This window comes from Thunnus thynnus, chromosome 19 (genome assembly GCF_963924715.1).
Source record: "Thunnus thynnus chromosome 19, fThuThy2.1, whole genome shotgun sequence".
In the NCBI taxonomy this organism is placed as follows: domain Eukaryota; kingdom Metazoa; phylum Chordata; class Actinopteri; order Scombriformes; family Scombridae; genus Thunnus; species Thunnus thynnus.
The window spans coordinates 7,310,695-7,330,665 of NC_089535.1; the positions used below are offsets into that span (position 1 = coordinate 7,310,695).

General features: G+C 37.9%; 1 protein-coding gene and 1 long non-coding RNA gene across 4 annotated transcripts in view; one reads left to right on the top strand and one right to left on the bottom strand.

Annotated features, from left to right (window-relative positions):
* Window positions 1-15,760, bottom strand: part of mast4 (microtubule associated serine/threonine kinase family member 4) — a 103,493-nt gene extending 87,733 nt beyond the window's left edge. For all 3 annotated transcript variants that reach the window (XM_067575085.1, XM_067575084.1, XM_067575083.1), the window contains exon 1: window positions 15,153-15,760. In XM_067575085.1, the coding sequence (XP_067431186.1) occupies window positions 15,153-15,383 (231 nt within the window). In that variant the 5' untranslated portion in view covers window positions 15,384-15,760. The remainder of the gene's footprint in view (window positions 1-15,152) is intronic.
* Window positions 834-8,974, top strand: LOC137171233 (uncharacterized). The gene is made up of 4 exons (XR_010924734.1): window positions 834-1,515; window positions 1,783-1,928; window positions 2,285-2,434; window positions 2,513-8,974. It is a non-coding gene; the product is annotated as an uncharacterized lncRNA (long non-coding RNA).
* Window positions 15,761-19,971: the final 4,211 nt, after the last annotated feature.

Genomic DNA, 19,971 nt, shown 5'->3' on the forward strand with positions numbered 1-19,971 from the left:
TGCTCTGATTGGTTAGCTTTGGGAAGCTGCATCTCAAAAAAAACAAACAGAAAATCACGAAAAACACGATATGTTCCCTTTAAAGCTGTACTGTAGTTATAGACCCATACGTGCAGCATTTTTAATTGTGCTACAATATGAAGTCTCTGCTTGAACTGTGATCATTTTAAATATAACTGCAATATACTACAAATATCTACTATCTGCTTTATTGCTTTTCCATAGCTTGCTGCACATTAGGACAGTGAAATAAAACCCCTAACTTTATTTAACAGTAATTTGATCAAGTGTCTGGTCAGATGTATCAACTATATCCCATTACTTCTTTTACTCTTCATTGCAGGCCATATATTAGCAAGCTAACACGAGTTTTGACAGCTGGTTCAGTTGGCTTAGACCTGGCAGGTCACCCATATCATAACTAAACAAAGTTTGAACTTATAAAAACAGGTGTTGCAACCGTCTACAGGTGTTTACAGGTAAATATATTCAGATTAATCACAATGAAATAAGCCATGGATAGGCAGTTATGTCATTTAAAACAGATGATAACCCAACAATGCTTCTATAAGCAGCTTATATGCTGTGACACAATCAGCGGTAAACTCCTATATCATCCAGAAGCAGCTGGCTCTAAACAGACTTTCTCAGAACAGGTTATTATGACCTCATTGCCCATGCGCTGTAGACCATGATTGTGCATTGTGCATAAAACCTGATACTAAAGTGACTGTCAGAACATGTTTAAGGTTTCTACATCACAAAGGAAGTTAGAGTCGTTTTACAGAAGTTCTTTATTTCTCAATATATTACAGCTTCCGTTGCCTTTCATCACCATCACCATCAGAAGTAATCTGCTGTGTTTTCATGCAGGCCGTAACGTAACATTTTTTTTGTTATTGTTGTTGTTTAACAGGCAGATAAAACCACATCAATCATCGACAGAATATGACTGCAAAGTCATAAAAAGAAGAAAGATAAGCGGTGATTGTATCTTGCTTGCTTGTGCACTGGGTCAAAGTCTGAAGTTTAGAGGTGTGCTGGTATATGTTTTGGTCTGATACTTGTTTTCACTATGCAAACATGAAGTATCACTCAATCAATATTAAAAAAAAAAAAAGAAAAATAAGGCTACTTGAGGACATGTATGTGAGGCAGAAAATGTTTTTTCCAGCCTCCAGTCATTTTTACACAGGAGACCATTAGACAAATTCTTACTGTCTACTTATCATAACTAGTTAGGTAGAATACAATATAATCTGACAATTTTAAACCCGACATGCAACAAACAAACAACCATATAAGCCTTGTAATCCCTGCAACCTTTTGCCTTCATCCTCTTGACTTGGTGCACCATAACAGAAATTTGAGCCTGTGACAACTATGGAGGTCTGCCAAGCTGACCAGAGTTTCATCTGATTTTTTTTGTCAGCTGAGCTCAGCCAATAACATCAGCCAAATTATGAATGATGGATGGGTTGATCAGTAAACCGTTACTGCCTGCTCCATGCCTACGTGAGTTTAAGTGACTCATAAGACAGCCTGACACTAAGCTCCATTATTAAAAGGATATTAATCAAATCAAATGTCTGCTTGTCCAAAAACATCTGCATTGATTTTAAGAGTGGGTGTCAGCCCTTTAAATGCCTGTTTGATTACATAGAAAGCACTGCAGCAAGCCAATCACGGTTTGCTTTCTGTGTGCATAGCGGGTAGCACACACGTTGCAGTTTTGGCAGCCGCCGGTGCCCTTTCACCTAGCATTCCTCTCTCTCCCTGCAGCTGACAGCCGCGCAGAGCTCCTGAAAGCAAGATCAAACCTGACCTGCCCCTCCTTCCTTCATCTTCTGTTCCACCCTCAGCTTCACACACAGTGGACAGTACCAACAATCCTTCTGTTGTCAAAGCAGAGAGCAGACAGCAAACAGGTGAAACAAAGAAGGTGAACTGCACAACACGCAAAGTGGGTCGTGTTTACCGGCTGCCCACCGTAACTAGGATGGAATATGTGACAAACAGATGACTATATTAGTATGTTTTTTTTTTGCTGTTACACCAGCAACAACTCTGTCACTTTGATTCTACATTTGATTACGCATTCTCGCATCCTGAACTCTCTGTGGTTTACAATATTATGATAACCACAATATCCGCTCGCTAAAAACTAAACAAGAACCTTTTTTCGCAAGTAAACACCCACTTCAATTAATATTTCCTGGCAATTAAAACCCACAGCAATAATGATTCTTTTTATAAAGACACATTTTATTTACTGTTGATTTAGATAACCTTGGGCCAAATATGTCTGCAAGAATTCTGCAAGAAAAAGCTGGTATCAAAGGATCGGCGGATAATGGAAAAGATAAAAAAAAAAAAAACTAAACTGAGAAAAAAAAAGGGAATAAAGCCAGACAAGTGCAAGAACCAAAGCAAGGTGAATATTTTACGCATTGTTTTATATGCATTCAGAATCAATAGAGCATCGATGTTGAACAGTCTTTCATCCACACAGGAGCGGGAATGTTTCCAACACATTGTGGATAAGACTGATGATGCAGAAAGCAGAGCAAACACTCACCAGACCCTTTACTCTTGCTGTTGACCTTTACCAGCCGAGACTACAAAGACTACATGCACTGGAGGCGGGGAGAGACAGTCAAGCTGCACAGAAGAGAAACTTTTTATACCGGTATATACACACACAAGCATGCACAGCTACCCAAACAAACTGACAAACAAAAGGACGGAGCAGCAGGAAGAGTTGTGTATCCTACACAGGCATATGCAATGATGAAAGAAAAAAAAAAATGCAGGCTGCACACTGGGACATTGTCACCAAGGTCAAGTAATAAATACCCTAATAGTGCAAGCCAAGAAAAACTCTGTGGTTTTCACACACTTGTATGTGGTCTAAACATTACTATACCATGAAGCTTGGCATTTAAAAACAAAGCGCAAGCACATAAGTTCACCTTCAAGGGATTTATTGTCATATTAAAATGCCATAACATGTGACCTGGTTGCTCTCCAATCAAAAGTCATGCTATCACATGCAGTGACACACATAAAGTATACACTATAAATACATGGAGTACAGTACACACGGAAAACATACTTAAAAAAACTGAGATAAATAGACTTGAATACATAGAACAGAAAGTGGGTTACTGGCTACCTGCAGCTGTGTCCTGAAGACTGTTGAAATCTCTTATCACCTGAAGATAAAAGCTCTCAAAACACTAATTTCAATGTTTTTCCTGCTACTTTTCCTAGCAACATATTAAGGTATTGTATGGTATACTTCACTAACAAGCAAGGTTCTGCATTACAAAAGGTAAAGAGGGTTGAGTCATGATTTCCACTTGAAAAAAAAAACAAACAAATCTAAGGCAGTTGCACAAAGAGGGAATTAGAAAACGTATTCACACCCCAGGATATTAATTCCCTTTGAAGGATTTGTGGGGAAGTGTTGTTAATTATTTCACTGAGATGGATGAAAGAGACCTTTTACAAGTGAGAACAAATTGTTACTAGTGTCTTTTCATTGGTTGCTAAGACACAATGAGTACACATTCGCAGTAAAACAGGAAGAGACCCCATACATCAAGAGGCATTACATGGTACAGCTTTCCAGTCGTTGCTGCCCTTTGTTTTCACTCATCTCCCTCCCTGCCATTGTTTCTTCATCACATCCTTTTCCAACTAGGATTGGAAATAATCAAATCATACTTTGATTAAGACTAACAAGAACTTTGCCCTCTTGAACTTAGGTTTGCTACTCATCAAAAAAAAAAAAATTCTTTTGCTGAAGAAAAACAAACTGTTGTCTTAACACTCCCTGATCTACACTGAAAAACAAAGACAAAATGTAGCTTTTAAACCCAAAATCTGCAGCTTCACATGTTGCATTTATAACTACACACAACAACATAATCTCACTTCATCACGGTTGGTATTTTGCCATCTAACAGAGTGCAATGTTTCAACCAGGCAATTCAACATCAGTTGTTGTTTTCACTCTAGTATGTTCAAAGTGTTTCTCCATATTACTCAGTAATGAGTCAAACAATGAATATAAATTACAAGTCGGTCTGCATAAATACTTCCTGATGCCAAGTCTTCATCAGAAGTCTATTGTTTCTTTACATACTTAGCAGTGATTCATTCATATCCGTACATACATAATGGTTCGAATGAATTTACAGCAAAATTATTCTTGGCACGAGAATAAAAGGGAATGTCGTCATTTATGCTTTACCATTCAACAGAAAGAATTCCCATTTCTCTCTAATGAACTGGTCTGAGCACAGAATTTGAGATAAATAATCTTTGCTGTATCACACAGAATGAAAGATGTCAGATTGTCTAAATCAGTTTGGATTTAAATATTTTAGAAAACACAAAAACCAAAAGTTAATAAGGATGCACATAAATGCCAGTTGACTGTTTGCTACGCCCCACCCCTTAGGTGCTGTACATGATAAATGTAGCTGAATTGCTCCTCGAAATTCTTAGTATTATTGAAAAAACTGGTCCTTAATTTCAGACAAAGGTAGACAAAAACAAGCTTTTCATTTCTAGCTGGCGACAGTCGAAACGACCTGTCACTAGCAGATTGAAAACCCTTTATCCAGTTAACTTTTTAATGTTTCCAGCTGACTTCTTTCAAAAACAAGAATCTTGTTAAAGGGCTCTTAATAATGTTCTTGATGGCTACATACTGTTAATGACATCTTGTTAAAAAGCTGCATGTCCCAAGCCATGGAATTAAAGAAACTGTGTTATTCTTGTATTGTAGTTAAGAACTAGTCCAAGTATTAAAAAGTATTAAAAGGTATGACAAGGAAAAACTAAAGATCCTGAGTATCACTCTCCCTACAACCCCGTGCACATGCTTCGGCATGTGGAGAAAAGCTTGACAGGCCTGCTGTGCCTGGTTACGGTTGCTAAGCTATGGCTGGCCAATTGCTGTTCGGGGGATGAGATGTATAAGAAGAGGATTGTTGTTTCTGTCTCTGTAAACAGTGACATTTTTTCTTCTTTCCTTTCTAGTAGTCTACACAACTCCTGAAACAAACACATGGTGTGATTATCTAATTTGGCGGTCATTTCACGCAATGCTTACATCTTTTTGAAGTGTACTGAGTGAACCCTTAAGTTTAGGGAGCATGTTCATCGTTCTTTTTCTCAGGGTCAACTGCAGTAGAGCAAATTATGTTCTGGCCGACCTTGTCACCCAACATCTGTCTTGTTCAACTCTCCCCAAATTCCAATCTGGCCTGAATCTCTCTTCCCTCGCTCTGTGCACTGAGGATCTTAGTGTTTACTCATGAGGAAAACAGCACACTTAAAAGTCTTGAGGTTCAAATCCAAATAACTCTGTGTGATCAAATCTCTCTGCAGGGTACGCCACATTTCAGTCACCCAGTCACCCAACACTTTGTTACTCTCGTCATACTGACACTTTCCCTTCATTAGCTGAGGAAAATCTTAGGCTTTGGCTATTTGAACTTTGTGTGCTCTCACAAGGGAATTCAGTTTCCTGTGTTGACATGCTCTCAAGTTGGAAAAATACAAGGGTTCTTTCCTTTAGCAATTTCATAAGATTATCCATGTTAAGATTCATTATCTTCAGCATGTAAAGAGCTAAACCATGCATTATTTTTTCCACCGAGTAAGTCATGTTTTCCTGCCTTTTTGCAAAGGGCCTTAGAGACCTACTGTATGCATTGCATGAAATCTGGTGTACTGATAGGCCTAAGGCCAAGGAACTGTTGATTACATTTTGGTACATCTGGGATTTCCGCCGTAAAAAATTCTACAAGAAGTCTACTGAGCAACCAGAACAAGTTATTATATTTAATTTTTTTTTTTTTTTTAGAAACAAGGACTTCTCAGACAGGATCCATTACAAACTCCCAATGGGTGTATAAAATTCTCTCTTCTCACAGCACAACCAAATCTGAAACAAGACTAGGTCAAAAACTGGTATATGGCTGGACTGTGTGAACGCTAGAGAGCTCGTTGCCTGGTTACCATTAGCCATGGACATGGAAATTTTGAAGATGTTTGTTTTTTATATAAGTTTAAGTTTATTTGTACATAATTTTTCATACAGTAGTTGTAATTCAAGGTGCTGTACACATAAGAAAAACATTAAAAACACTTGAAATACATTACACTAGATTTTGGGTGTAGACTATATGGTGCTGGTGTAAGAAGGGTTAAGATTTAGGCTATTTGTTATATGTTTTATATATTATTTCACTAACCCCCAACCCGAAAAATTGTTTTAATGAAGTAACTATCAAGTTTATCATCAATGCTAAGTGTAAATGAGTCCAATACAGTGTGTTTCATGTTGTTATATCAATTTTTTAAATCTTATTTACTATGAACACGGAAGTGCTCGACTATAAGACGACAAAACATTAGGAACACTTTAGAGGGTTTAGTACATGCATTAGATTGCGCAGGTGTTCCTAATAAAGTTCTCGTGAGTGTACATGTAAGTTATGTTCATTCAGAAGGACTTAAAACACAAAACTATATCACTCTGCATACAAACTGAGATTAAAAAAAACATCACAGAATCCTGTCAGCAATGTCTGTGTGAGTCTCTTACCTTGTTTCCCTGCGATGATGAACAATGACCTACACTGAAATTCCGACCTAAAGACATTATTGTTTGAGTACTAACAAACTTAACCTCCTGTATCACTTCGAACGCTCTATCATCAGTGTTTAACCCTGACGTGCATACATGCAAAAGACAGGGAGAAAGAGAGTCAAAAATCAAAGATGGAACCTGGAAAGACAAGAGTCCTGAGTAAAAAAGAATCTTAACCAGATTGTGTTAATCCTCTTAGCCACGAAGCATGCACTGACACTGGATGTCCCTCTAATCACCCTGCCTGGCTGCCTGCTTAAATAAATGGCTGCTTATTTAGGGGCACACTATAGGGTTAGAACCATGGCACGGAGAGAAGGAGTTAAACATTGTCAAACAGAAGCAAATATTGATACACATGGAAGCACTGATGCAATGTGTGACTGTTGCCCTCTGACTTTAGGGCACAGGCACTCATGGAATAAACCAATTAGCCAATCAAGTATTATGTCTGATTAAGACTAATGGTAAAAAGGTGACAGAGACCATCGACTTGGCTGTTTAAAATTAGGAATTAAATTGAGAATACCCATTAAACTCTGATTGTGTCAAATCTTCATTCAAAAATCTCCAGTCGAATAATCAATGTCTTAGCTGAATCATCAAGTTTCTGTGTGTTTTTCCATTTCCTCTACATTATTGTCCACAGAACAATGCAAAATAAAAGCTTAAGATGAAAAACACTGAATGAGCATTGACATCACTACATGCCAGCTGTGTCATTGTTTTCTTATAATGAGCACAGCATTGGCCAACCCAGCATCAAGCACAACTCATCCCAAGTAGTCGGCTTTAGGCTATTAAATTTTACTCGTCTATTCCAAGCTGTAGCTACCACGGCTTGAGGCCGAAGCTGAAGTACCTTCAAGTATAAAGCCACCAACAGCCGCTAGATGTTGGCTCCAATTGATCCCCATTCAAAAAGCATCAACTTCTCTCTAGAAATACCAAGTCAATCATTTTTTTCAACAAATCATTATGGTCTTAATCGCTAAATCCGGACCCTCTAATAAGTGTCCTGGTGGTCATTTTAGAAGCTTTTAATAGGATTTGAAAATTTCTCATAACTTTGAGGTCTGCTGCATGCGTGTTTATTGACAGTTCACTCATCTGCTGTTTTCTCTGGCTCCGGGACTCACACTGAGCTGCCCTGTTAGCAAAATTTTGATTACGTAGCTAACTTTAGCTCAAGTGTGCAGTGCTCAGTGTCCCAGAGAGCCGAGCGCTTTGCTTCAGTCTGTGGTAGCGGGACGTGTTTCCAGAGTGTGAAAGGCAACACCCCACACTCCTTATTTGGAAGGTCTTGGCTCCAAACGGAAAAGATGGTGCCAACCATAAGCAGCAACTCTGGACTTCAAACTGGCTCCAGTGCAAATCAATGGGTGACTTCACACCTCGCTACGTCTATCTTTATATACAGTTTATAGTGTGTTTTTATTCCAAAAATACTCTAAAAGTCTAAAAAAGTTTGGATGCACCATCAGCAACATAAACACACGACTCATAATAACATATTTCCAAAGCAAAATATGTTTTTAAACTGATAAAAGTGATTTCCCAACTTCCAGTCAGCTACTGGTTTCCATCAATTTCAGTGATGAAAAGTGAAAATGCTCTATCAGCATACTGAAATAACAATGAACTGCTTTATGAGTCAGTATCAGTAAACACTAAGATATAATGAGTAAACACAACCAAGATCAGTGACCAAAGTCGACCCCAGTACTGTTTACAATGTTCACTGAGGCACTTTGGGACATTAGAAAACCAGTGTAATCTTAAAGGGGTACTCAAGTGATTTATCACTGCACTTCCATGTGGTTGAGCAACTTGTGACAAACAGATTTTTAAAAATATTTGTTAAAATCGAAGCAGCTGATGCATGTCTGACTTTTTGCCCTTTGTATGAGTCGAACCCCGAAGACCCTGGATCCTACAAAAGTTGGGTGTTAGATATTTCAATTACAATAATTCAGCTGTTGGCCAGCTGCCACTTTGAAACCAGCCCTACAAAGAATCACTTCCCTTATAGCTGCGTTGTTCATTCCAACAATAACACATATTGGAGTTTGGCGGTTTGGCTCCGCTTCTGCTCTGAAACAAATGCGTGTTGATCTCACATCAGTCTATAATGCTCATGCAGGAGGAGACTGGAAAGGTGGCTGTAAAGATTAACCAATTAATCGTTCAGTCTCTGAAGTGTCAAAAAATAGTGAAATGACCATCATAAACCAGACCACAAATTGCTCGTTTAGTCCGACCAGTAGCCCAAATCTCAAAGATGTTCAATTTACAATTTACACATTTTAGAGGCTAAAACTAGTGAATGTTTGCCTTTTTTGTTTGATAAAAGACTTAAATTAATAATTGATTATAAAAATAGTTGGAGATTCATTTTCTGGTGTAGCTGCAACAATTCACCCATTAGTCTATCAACAGAAACAGGTAATTACTTTGATAATAGAATAATCATTTTAGCAATTCTTTAAGCAAAAATGCTTCTCAAATGTGAGGATTTGAGGCTTTTCTGTGTCATACTTGACAGTAAACTGAATATCTTTGGATTTTGGACTCTTGATCTTATAAAACCATAAGACGCCACCATGATCTCTAACAAATCATTAATTGAGAAAATAATCAGCACCGATAATGATAATAATCTTTAGTTGCAGCCCTACACTTCATGCAGAAACAATGAGCACCATATGTGTTTACATGGAACACATAGTTAGAGAAAGGTTATGGTGATAATTGGTTGTAAAGTGTATGGAACATGTGGCTATAAAATGACTTCCATGCCTGCCTGAACTACTGTTACCCTCCGTTGATTTCCTGAAAATCGATTTTGTTTTATCATTCTGATGACTTTTTTTTTTTTTTTTTTAAACAAACAAATCTCTCTCCAGGAGCAAGACCTTGTATGCTAAACATAACCAGACCACATGAATGTATCTTTCAAGGGTTAAATATATGTCCTGCTAAGCTTAACAGAGCAAATTCAACAAAGCTTTCTAGTTGTTTTGTTCCACAAGTTAATGCAGTTTGCTAAGTGCCAAATGTCACACATGGTTAGTCCCCATTGAACAAACTCATTACTCACAGCAGAGGAGTGTGCCAGCTTGTTCAAAACAAACTGCTCCACAGGGAAGTGGTGAGAAATACATTTCAGTTTAGTGAAGCCATTTTTATTTTATTTTTTGTTTAACACATACTGGTGTTTTTCAGCACACTAATATTATTGATTTGCTTTTAGGGAAGTAATTTGTTGTTTGGTCAGTGCGATCATGTTGTAAATGATTTGAATGGTACATAAAATATATCATTCAAAGTGTAATGCAAACATGGGGTTGAATCTATCAGTTGACAGCAGCTGCCAGCTGAGTGACAGATGAAGATGAATGGATGTAAGGTCTGTGTAATAAATTAAATCTCACTGAAAGGAAATGGAATAAAGGAAATAAAATGAACTAGCTGTTACCCCCTTCTTCGTATTTTTAAGACTGCTTTGCTTAACTACTGCTACTATGTTGTTGTTTTTTTTACAGGAGCTGGCATCAACAGTACATGAAACAATACACTTTGCACCTAACTCCACCACTGAGGAAGCCATTCGGTTTGTGTTGGTGCTCGCTCTGTGTACTCAGGCTAATCCACCTGATTGTAAAGTAACTGCACAAACATCTGCAGTCACTACAAAAACTGAAAGATAAAACCTGGAATGTGAGAAGAATAGAGAAAGGTCTTCTCTTGCGAATAATCTGCCATTTTTGTTGCAAGATATTCACTGATCTATGCGGAGCTGCAACAAGTAGTCGATTAATCGATGAATCTGCAACTGTTTTGAAAATATAATCGTTTTTTTAAGCAATATACCAGAACAGTTGTTGGTTTTATCTTCTGAATTGTGATAATTTAATGCTTTCCTTTGTCATTCATGATAGTAAATGGAATATCTTTGAGTTTTGGATGCTGTTTGGACAAAATAAGACTAAGATTTAAAAAGACATAAACATTAACTCTGGGATTTCATAACAGACTTTATCACTATTTTCTGACATTTCATAGATAAAACAATTAACACAGGAAATAATTGACAGATTAACTGATAATGAATTAATCATTAGCTGCAGTCCTAGACGTATTTCATAACAACCTGCCTGATCCAAGTTTTTATATCACTTATTATATCATAGTGAAGAAGTGTAACAATTAAGGCTTAAATCCATAGGATAATCAAACTGAAACACAGTTGTAGCAGCAAATAGAAATGCAAGAAAATGAAACAGGAGATGGTGGGATTAAGTTTAACACAACTGGCAATTCCTGTACTTTGCCTTCCCAACATGAGAGGTAGAAATGAGAAAGTATGGGGCGAAGGATTTATGATTATGAGGCGATATAAGAGCAGTAAAACATATAAAGACAAGGAATATAATGATTAACACACGGACAGATTGTGTACCTTGGCAAGCAGCATGTCAGAGTCAGCTCTACAAGCAGTTAAATCATAAAGATAAATGAGTGTGAAAAATTCATACATATGCACTTAGATTAAAGCCCACTGTCTTAACTTTAGCGTAGAAAAGTAATCAGGCTGATGGGAAATTAAAAGAGTATTTTTTACAGTAGCACACTACTAACATACAGACAGAAACAGAGCACTTTGCTGTACACTGTAGCTCTTTTATAGGCTGGTTTCTGAAGGGCAGCCTGCATAACAGATACATTCAATGACACTTAAATATAATATGTCATTATTCATATACTGGGACAGTGAAAAGCAGGTGCAACTGCTGACATTTCTAATCTCAAACTTGTAATGCACCATAAATGACAGTGACAGTTTATATCAAATTGTCACTTGAGCCAAAACCTGTTTATAAATTTGCACTGTATGCTCCCTATTTTAATCTTTTTCTGTTATCTTATCTTGTGCATGAAAGAAAGGATTATGCGTGGGATAATCTCATCCTGACTGTAGATAATGTTCTCTGTCACTGCCCACAACATTGGACTGATTTAGATGTCTAGGGTGAACTAAGATGCAACAACCCTGAGATTCTGTAAAGACAGGCATCATGAAAACATTGCAGAAAAATTCCACGAAGCACTATAGTAGTAAGCATCCTTGAAACACTGCGCAGCGATGCTAAGTCTGGAAACGGAGCGGTAACTGAGCCAGTCGGTGCTGAGAGGTGCCGTCATCTGAGTTCTCAGAAGACTTTCCATCTATAACTCCGCAGCAGCAAGACATAAGTCAAAAGGTCGGAGATCCCTCATTAACCCTACAGTAATACCACTGGAAGGTTGCGCTTCACTGGCGGATCATCTGACCTGCTTTGGGCGTTTGGGCGAGTGAGGTGTCTATTTAGTTCGGTGTAGCAGGTCAAATTACACTAGCTGTTCTATGGCCAGCACAAGAGAGAGGTCACTGGTTTTAAATGAACAGAGTAGAAAAGGGCAGAGGGTTCATCCAATACATGCTGCTCTAGTTCAAACTTGGGGCAGGTTTGTTTTTAAATGCCTGTTTAAATTTCAGTAAAACTACTGTTGGGAGAAATAGCACATCTAATATTGAAATTGAATCAAATTTCCTTTTCAAGAGAAAAAAAAAACATGGCATTTCAATTAAGGGGGACGTATCATGTACTTTTCCAGGTCAATATTTATATTCTGGGGCTCTAGTGGAATATCTTTGAATGATTTACAGTTCAAAAAACTCCTTATTTATCTTATACTGGCTCTTTATGCAGCCCCTCAGTTCAGCCTCTGTCTGAAACAGGCCGTTTTAGCTCCTGTCTCTTTAAGGCCCCCGCTCCCGATGAGCTCACTCTGTTCTGATTGGCTAGCTTCCAGAAGCTGCGTCTCGGCTGACATCCAGCGGTTCCCAAGGCTACGTAAACAAACACTAGTAGAAAGATTTCTCTTCTTCTTCTCGTTCTTTACTCAGAATGGAAACTTCCGTACATGTTCGAGCCCGCTTCCAAACCGAAATACGCGAGTGAACAATGTGAACAACCCATGAAACAACCCGAGCATTTCTACATAAATTCCACTTAAACTTTGGAACTTTTGACCATCTTTAACATCCAACATCATAACAGTATGAAAATAACAGAAAATTACAAAAACCGCGATATGCCCCCTTGGGATTAAAACGCATAAATTTCAACAGTGTAGAATAGTTCACTTTGAGACAGAATGAAACAAGAAACCAGACTTGATCCTAGTCTCTGATATCTCAGCTCTATTAAGTTAATGGACTGTCAAACTGTTATTCAGCCAAACCAAATTAGTTGGTAGCAAACATGACACCGCCCCAGGGTTATTTTCAAGAGGATGTCGGTGCATGTTGGAGAGTCTGTTATGCTTACTGATTTAACAGTCAGAGCCTGGATAAACAGAGGGATGAGTATTAATGAAATGATATATATTACTTTTTTTTTTTGGTTTATACTTATTGTATCTTAATAGTAAATACAGTTTTAGTCCTGTCTGCAAGTCTGTGTATTTCCAACCTCGAAAAACGAAGCAATGATTCAATTTCTTGATTTATGACTGAAGCATGCGTCATACCAAAACGTAGCCATCACCTTCCTATTGCTGCACTGCTTTTGGACACTGCATCTGAGAATTTATGAGGCATTAAGTGTGGAGTAATAGATGGATAATGTTGCACAATGTTCTTTATTTCCCCATTGCTTATGTTGGACATTATAAAGGATGACAGTCAGCCACACCTACAGCCTGAAGTCATGTTGCATGATATTATGATTTAGGAAAAGTTTATAGGTCAGGTTATCTCAAACACACCCTTGCACGCATCGGACTGCATTACGCTCATGTGAGCCAGCCTAACCAGTCTGCAGAAGCATCTATCTAATGTGTTAGATCATTTAAAAGGCTGATACATGAATTTTGTGTTCCTCATTTCCCCATCTGTTTCCTGAATAAATACCACCTTAACTGCACTCTCTTCTAAAAGATCTGAGTAAGGCCAGTTTGTGCCTCTCTCATGTATTACCGTTACAGTACATTACTAAGCATCCAATTTACAGAAAACATACTGTACATACCCAGCGACCTTTGAACAACCCAGAAGGTCCTTTAGTGATGTTTAAGTATATTTAACATATTTCCAGAGTCTATAAAAACTCTTATATCCATCTGGTTGAAAACATATTCCATTTGTTGCACAATAAAAACCTGTAAAACCAATATATACCAATATTACTGATAGTAAATTTAAAAAATTTTTGGTTCACATTGTACAAATTGTGCAAGGAGATTTGTCATTTCCTGACTACTGTCTCTGTTTGGGTTAGGAAAGTGACTCACAAATTTGGGAAACAGATTTTGTTTTTTCATGCAGCAGACTGAATACTTTTTCATCCAAATGGTTCAAAGAATTTTTGAGGATCCTGGAAATACCTGCAGAACAAAGAAACACACTGTTAATAACCTTCTGATGTTTTTCTTAGGGCTGCAACTAAAGATTCAATTAACCTCATTTTCTCAATTAATCATTTAGTATATGAAATATTTTAAAATAGTGAAAAAATCTTGAATTTTGTCTGACTGACAGTCCAAAGATATTCAGGTCATTGTTATATTTGACAAAGAAAAACATCTGTGGAGCTGGAACCAGGAAATGTTTTGGGTTTTTGATTTAAAAATGACCGAAACCTTTATTGGATTATCACAATAGATTCATTTTCTGTTGCCACACCAATAAATGCAGCTCAAGTTTTTTTTTAGGCGGGTATTTTGGGGGTGGCGGGGTAAGGAGGGATCGGATGTTTAGCTCTGTATGCATGAGAGATAGGGGCTGAGATGCAAAAACACAACAACATTTCAGGAAACGCGTTGGCAAATCAGAAAAGACACTTCAGGAAATAAAGTTGTGAAACGTTGATGTCGGTTTTGCTGTTGTGTTTTCTGAAATGTTGTCTGTTTTGTTGTTGTGTTATCTTATTGTTTCATGTGTTTCCTGAGTGCGTTTTGCTCTCCGGGGCCACCGTAGACTAGAGTCAGGCAATTAAATGACATGTAAGCAATAAATAGATGTGGTATAAGCAAAACATAGATGTGACTGAATGAAACAGAAGTGATCCTGGTTAAAGACAGAGCAGTGCATCAGTTCATATACATTCATCGAAGGACTCAGACTGGATGATGAGTATATGACTTGTAAATGAAGTAGATGAAGTCAAAGCAGCACATAGCATGAATTATAATTAGACTCTGTGCTGCTTACTGACTTCAAATTCAGGAAGCTAAGAAGCTCCTGCAGTTTGTTTACAAATATTTTGACAGCTGTATCCCAATTAATGAGTCTTCTGAAGTGTTTCAGCTTGATGACTACAGATTTTAGAAGAGATTACTGACACACATCAACTTAAAAATCAATGTAACTGAACATGCACACACAGGAAAACATACATACTGTATATTCACTTGCTTATTCAAATGCTGTGTTTACCTTTTCGTCTTCGTCACATTCTTCATCCTCCGGTGTCTCCTTGTCATCCTCTGCATTTCTATCGTCCTCTGCTGCGTTCATACTTTCAGAGTCCGAGTTGCGACCATCATCTCCATCTGCAGAAACCTTGATGTCCAGGACAGCCGTCATTTCTTCTCCCTCGGACAAGGTGTTTGAACCTGACGACAGACTGTCGCCGCTTCCAGATGCCAAAAAGTGCTCCTGCTCCATTACGTCAACTAATAATATCACCGATTCATTAGGAAGCGACGTCAAAAGAAAACATAGCTGTTAATTAACCTGTCCACGCGCACCTGTGCACTGAATTCATCTCGTTATGAGTCGCGAGCCCATAAACGGATACCACTATTTTTATTTTTTTTTTGATGCCAATTAAAACAAAGTCACGACGTTGTCGAAAGTCAGTGATATCGATTAAAATGATTGATCGACCCTGTTTAAAAACAAGGTTGACGTCAGGCTGAGGTCTCCACTTCGGTTTTGTTGCCTCTGTGAGGAGTTTGTCGTTGGTTAGTTTCCAGGCAGTGTGAGCAGTGTGAGTCCATGCTGTCACCGCCTGCATAATGCACAAGTAGTGCCTGGTGCCCCAAAATAAACCCCGCCCACAACGTGCGAGGGTGGACCAATCAGATCACTCCTTTTCCCAAACCAAACACAGTCAGTTTTAACCATCTTTAAATGTATTGTAGTCTATCAAGTCCACTTAGTAAAAACAATTAAATAGTGGTGAGCAAGTGACTGAATACATTTACACAACAAATGTACTTTTTTTACTGTAGAAGTTTGAGGTACTTAACTTGAGTTTTTTCCAATGTTTTGTATTTCCAATGTTACTCTGGCTACTTCTACTTCACTCCACAGGGGAATATTGTCCTTTTTTACTTCAGTATACATATATAACATCAACAGTTACAGTGTTTTTGTAACCTTTATTTATTCAGGGAGTTTCTCTTTTTCAGGAACGCCCTGATCACATTCACACATTCATACCAGGAAGCTGCCCAGTAAAACCATAGTCTGATGTGCCAGCTACTGAGCAGCTCCACTGGAGCAGTTGGGACTAAGGGCCTTGCTCAAGGGCACCTTGGTGTTAGTAATGAGGGAGTGGAGCTGCTTGGGTGGGGGAATTTCTCGTGGGTGGGGGAAATCCAGGGGATTGTACCGGCAACTCTCCGGTCACCAGCTTGCTTCTCTAACCTTTAGGCCACCACTGCTCCATTGGTTTTACATGCATAATATATAATCAACTTGTGATGTGTTATTATATATGAAAGACACACATACCCACTCAAGGGGGATATTGGGCTCAGGAAGTAGAGCAGGTCATCATCCTCTAATCACAGGGTTGGCAGTATCGATCCCCATGTGTTGAAGTGACCTTCAGCAAGAGACAGAAAGAAAGACAAATTGTAAAGTCCTAGCTCTACATAAACGCAGCCATTTACAAGTTATTGGGGCTGATTAAGACCTGCTCAAATTGGAGTTGTGCAAAGTTCTGCTGGGATTTTTGTGAGGTCACCGATCTCCGTGTACTAGTAAAAATTATAAATTTGTAACATGTTCTGTGCCAAGAGTAACGAGAGAGTGAGAGATGACACAGTTTTGTCAAAATGTCTCATTTGGCAAAATCTGTTTAAATACCTCATCACAGAATTTTCTTCACAGATGTGCATGGTCTTCAAACTACCCAACATTTTGAAAAATAGTTTAAAAAAAACAAACAAATGAAAGACCTCAGCCAGCTACATGAAGATGCTGCTTAGATATTGAACACATCACTGCAACAAGAAAAGATCCACATTCTACAGTTTTGATTTATGAATGTCTCCATATTTAGATGATAAACTACAGCTGAAGATAGTCAAAGTCAGTGGGACTCATCCTGAGGAGACCATGACGGTTTGTACCAAATTTTATGGCAATCCATCCAATAGTTGTTGAGACATTTCACTGAATAAGCGAAAACTGTGACCTATTGGTGGTGCTAAAGGAAAGTTAGTCATTCTCTGGGAACCATGGATGTTTGTGCATTATTTCATGGAAATCCACCCAACAGTTTTTGAGATATTTCAGTCTGGGTCAAAGTGGTGGACCTGTGGGCACAAATGACCTAAATTGTTCTGTTTCCTAATGAGTCAGGAGTCAAACTTTAAACATTTCCTGGCAGAAATGCTGTTACACCATAATACATAAAACACAGCACTGATAGAAAACCTTCTATCTGACGTCAAAGAACTTAAGAGATAGCTTTTTTAGTATTTATTCTTTGAATAAATCTTCAAATGAGCAGAAAATTATACAAAGATATGGCTGTTTTTTTTCATGGTGCCCCTGAGCAAGGCAATAAACCCCTGACAGCTCGTGGGAAACTGCTTCATGGACAGAAGCACAGGACTGGGGTCTTACTGGGTAACTTCATGGGATGAATGAGTGTAGACTCGCATGAATGTGAGGCAATAAGGCAGAAAACTGTCTGCAGGTGCAGGAATAACAGATAAAATGCCTGATAGCTAGTATATAATGCTCTATCCTGTCTACTGCTACCAGACACATGCCACTTTTTGTTTAGTTGTTATAATGTCCTGAACTGTAGCAAACTTCAGTAAATGAGTTAGTTATCTTCTTAATGGACAACATTTGTTCATTTAAATATGCTCCACTCATTGGCAGCCTGATGATGATGGAGCTATGGCTTTGGAGATGTTTTTTTTCCCCCCTCCAGCCATGACAATTGCAACACAGACACCTCCCAGAACGGCAAACATTTCTAGCGTTAACATATCTGTGATCACTGGCACACCCTCAGATTACACAGTTTTAATCTTCTAAGAAATCTGTAATTGAGTATTTGTCTTAACTTGATAGTGTTTCCCAGTTAAGCCCTGTGCATACTGTACAGCCGGTTTTCCATCTGGCAGCAGCAGTTCAGCAGCAGAGCTCATCATGCTCACCGTGCAGAGGGCCCACTAGAGGGCGTACCTGCACAAATATCTCTAATTACTGCAAATCAGTAAATGAATATTGTATTCAAATATAAACACTTCCTGCAGGGCGTGCACAGTCATAGCTAATGAAAGCAGAGGGGGAGAGAAACAGCAACCACAGCATAATTAATAAATTATCATATTTTATCAATGTTTTTGGGGCATTTAATGCCTTTATTGGAGAGTTTATAGCAGAGAGATGACAGAAAATTAATTAATTTCATTGGTAATGTAGTTGTCTTTTTTTAAAATAGTGTTTTATTCAGTTTTTTTTAAGTATTGACATCAAAACACAGTGGGTTTACAAATAAAAATTAAAAATATGATTGATAAATACACATAAAAAATCAAAAATCAAAATAAATAATCAAAATAATAATAATAACAATGATAAAGAAAGGGGAGAGTTATTAAATGAAAAGGAAAAACTTATTGTGTTTACATAATATTGTATATATATCACTGTGATGAATAATTAATCAACCACTGAATCATCATATAACCATATAACCATATAGTCATATTTATTACATTAGCTTTGTGAGGTGTTGGCTGTAGATTGTCCACCATTAAAATGTCCAGATAATAATAAAACCAGGTTCTTTCATGACCGATTAACATATCAAGCCTCTTCTTTAGTATGTTTTTTTTTTTTTAGCCATAGTTAAAGATGCAAAAAGATGAATTTTTTAAGTGTAATTTATTAATCGTAGGTGGTAAACTAACACATTCAAAAGCATAACACAGGAAAAATAAGAGCAAATATTTTAATTGCAGCTTTCATCCATTTCAACTGACTTCTTTTTACCAAAGCGGAAATTAACAAGCTGGAGTTTAGTCATGTAGGATCACACCCCAGTAAATGTACCATTACTCACTTTTTTTTCAGTAGAGTATCTCACTCATGTATGATATCAGTCACCACACCCTGAGAACATCTTTTTTGTTGCCAAATATGTCCCACCATATCAATCATGTGATGTAGTTGATAGATTAGTGTTGTTAAGCATACAGTACATAGAAACCCTAGACACACACACACACACACACACACACACTGCCTAAATTGATTCAACAAAACAAACTCAAAAACTGCAGCACATACTGTCCTCTCGCCTCTCTGTTAAACCTGAGATCCACATACAGTGAACCTAAAACAGCATCCTCCTTGTACAATCCTTATCTACCACTTTATGTCATGCTACTGTGAGTTCTATGGAGTAAACAGACTACTTGAGAGCCAAGCCATTATGCCCAGTCAGTTCGTGATCTAGTGTTGACTATCTGATGTGTCAACACCCGCGAAAGTGTTGACATTCAGATGGATCCGGTGTAAATTGCTGGGCTGCTTCTCTGCTCATCGTTCCAAATCCACAACCTCGATACTGCTGCTGCTGCTGCTGTCAGGGCTTCCAAACTTTGACAACATACGTCCAAACATTTCTGTTTCTGAACACATTAATAAGACTTTTGAGGTCCTTGATAATCTGAGATTTAGGGATGGTAATGCAAATTATTTAATTATACATCCAAAAACCCTAACCTAACCTGTTCATGTATTTTTAACCACATCAAGGTGGCTTTAAGCTGCAACTATTTTGATAATTCATTAATTGTTTTTGTCATTTTTCAAGCAAAAATGCCAAAAATTCACTGGTTCCAGTTGCTTGGATGTGAAATTTTGTTGCTTTTCTTGGTCATATATGACAATAAACTGAATCTGTTTGGGTTTTTGCACTGTTGGTTGGACAAAACAAGACATTTTAATCTCCTCGAGCTGTTGGAAATTAAAACAGGCATTTTTCACTAGTGTC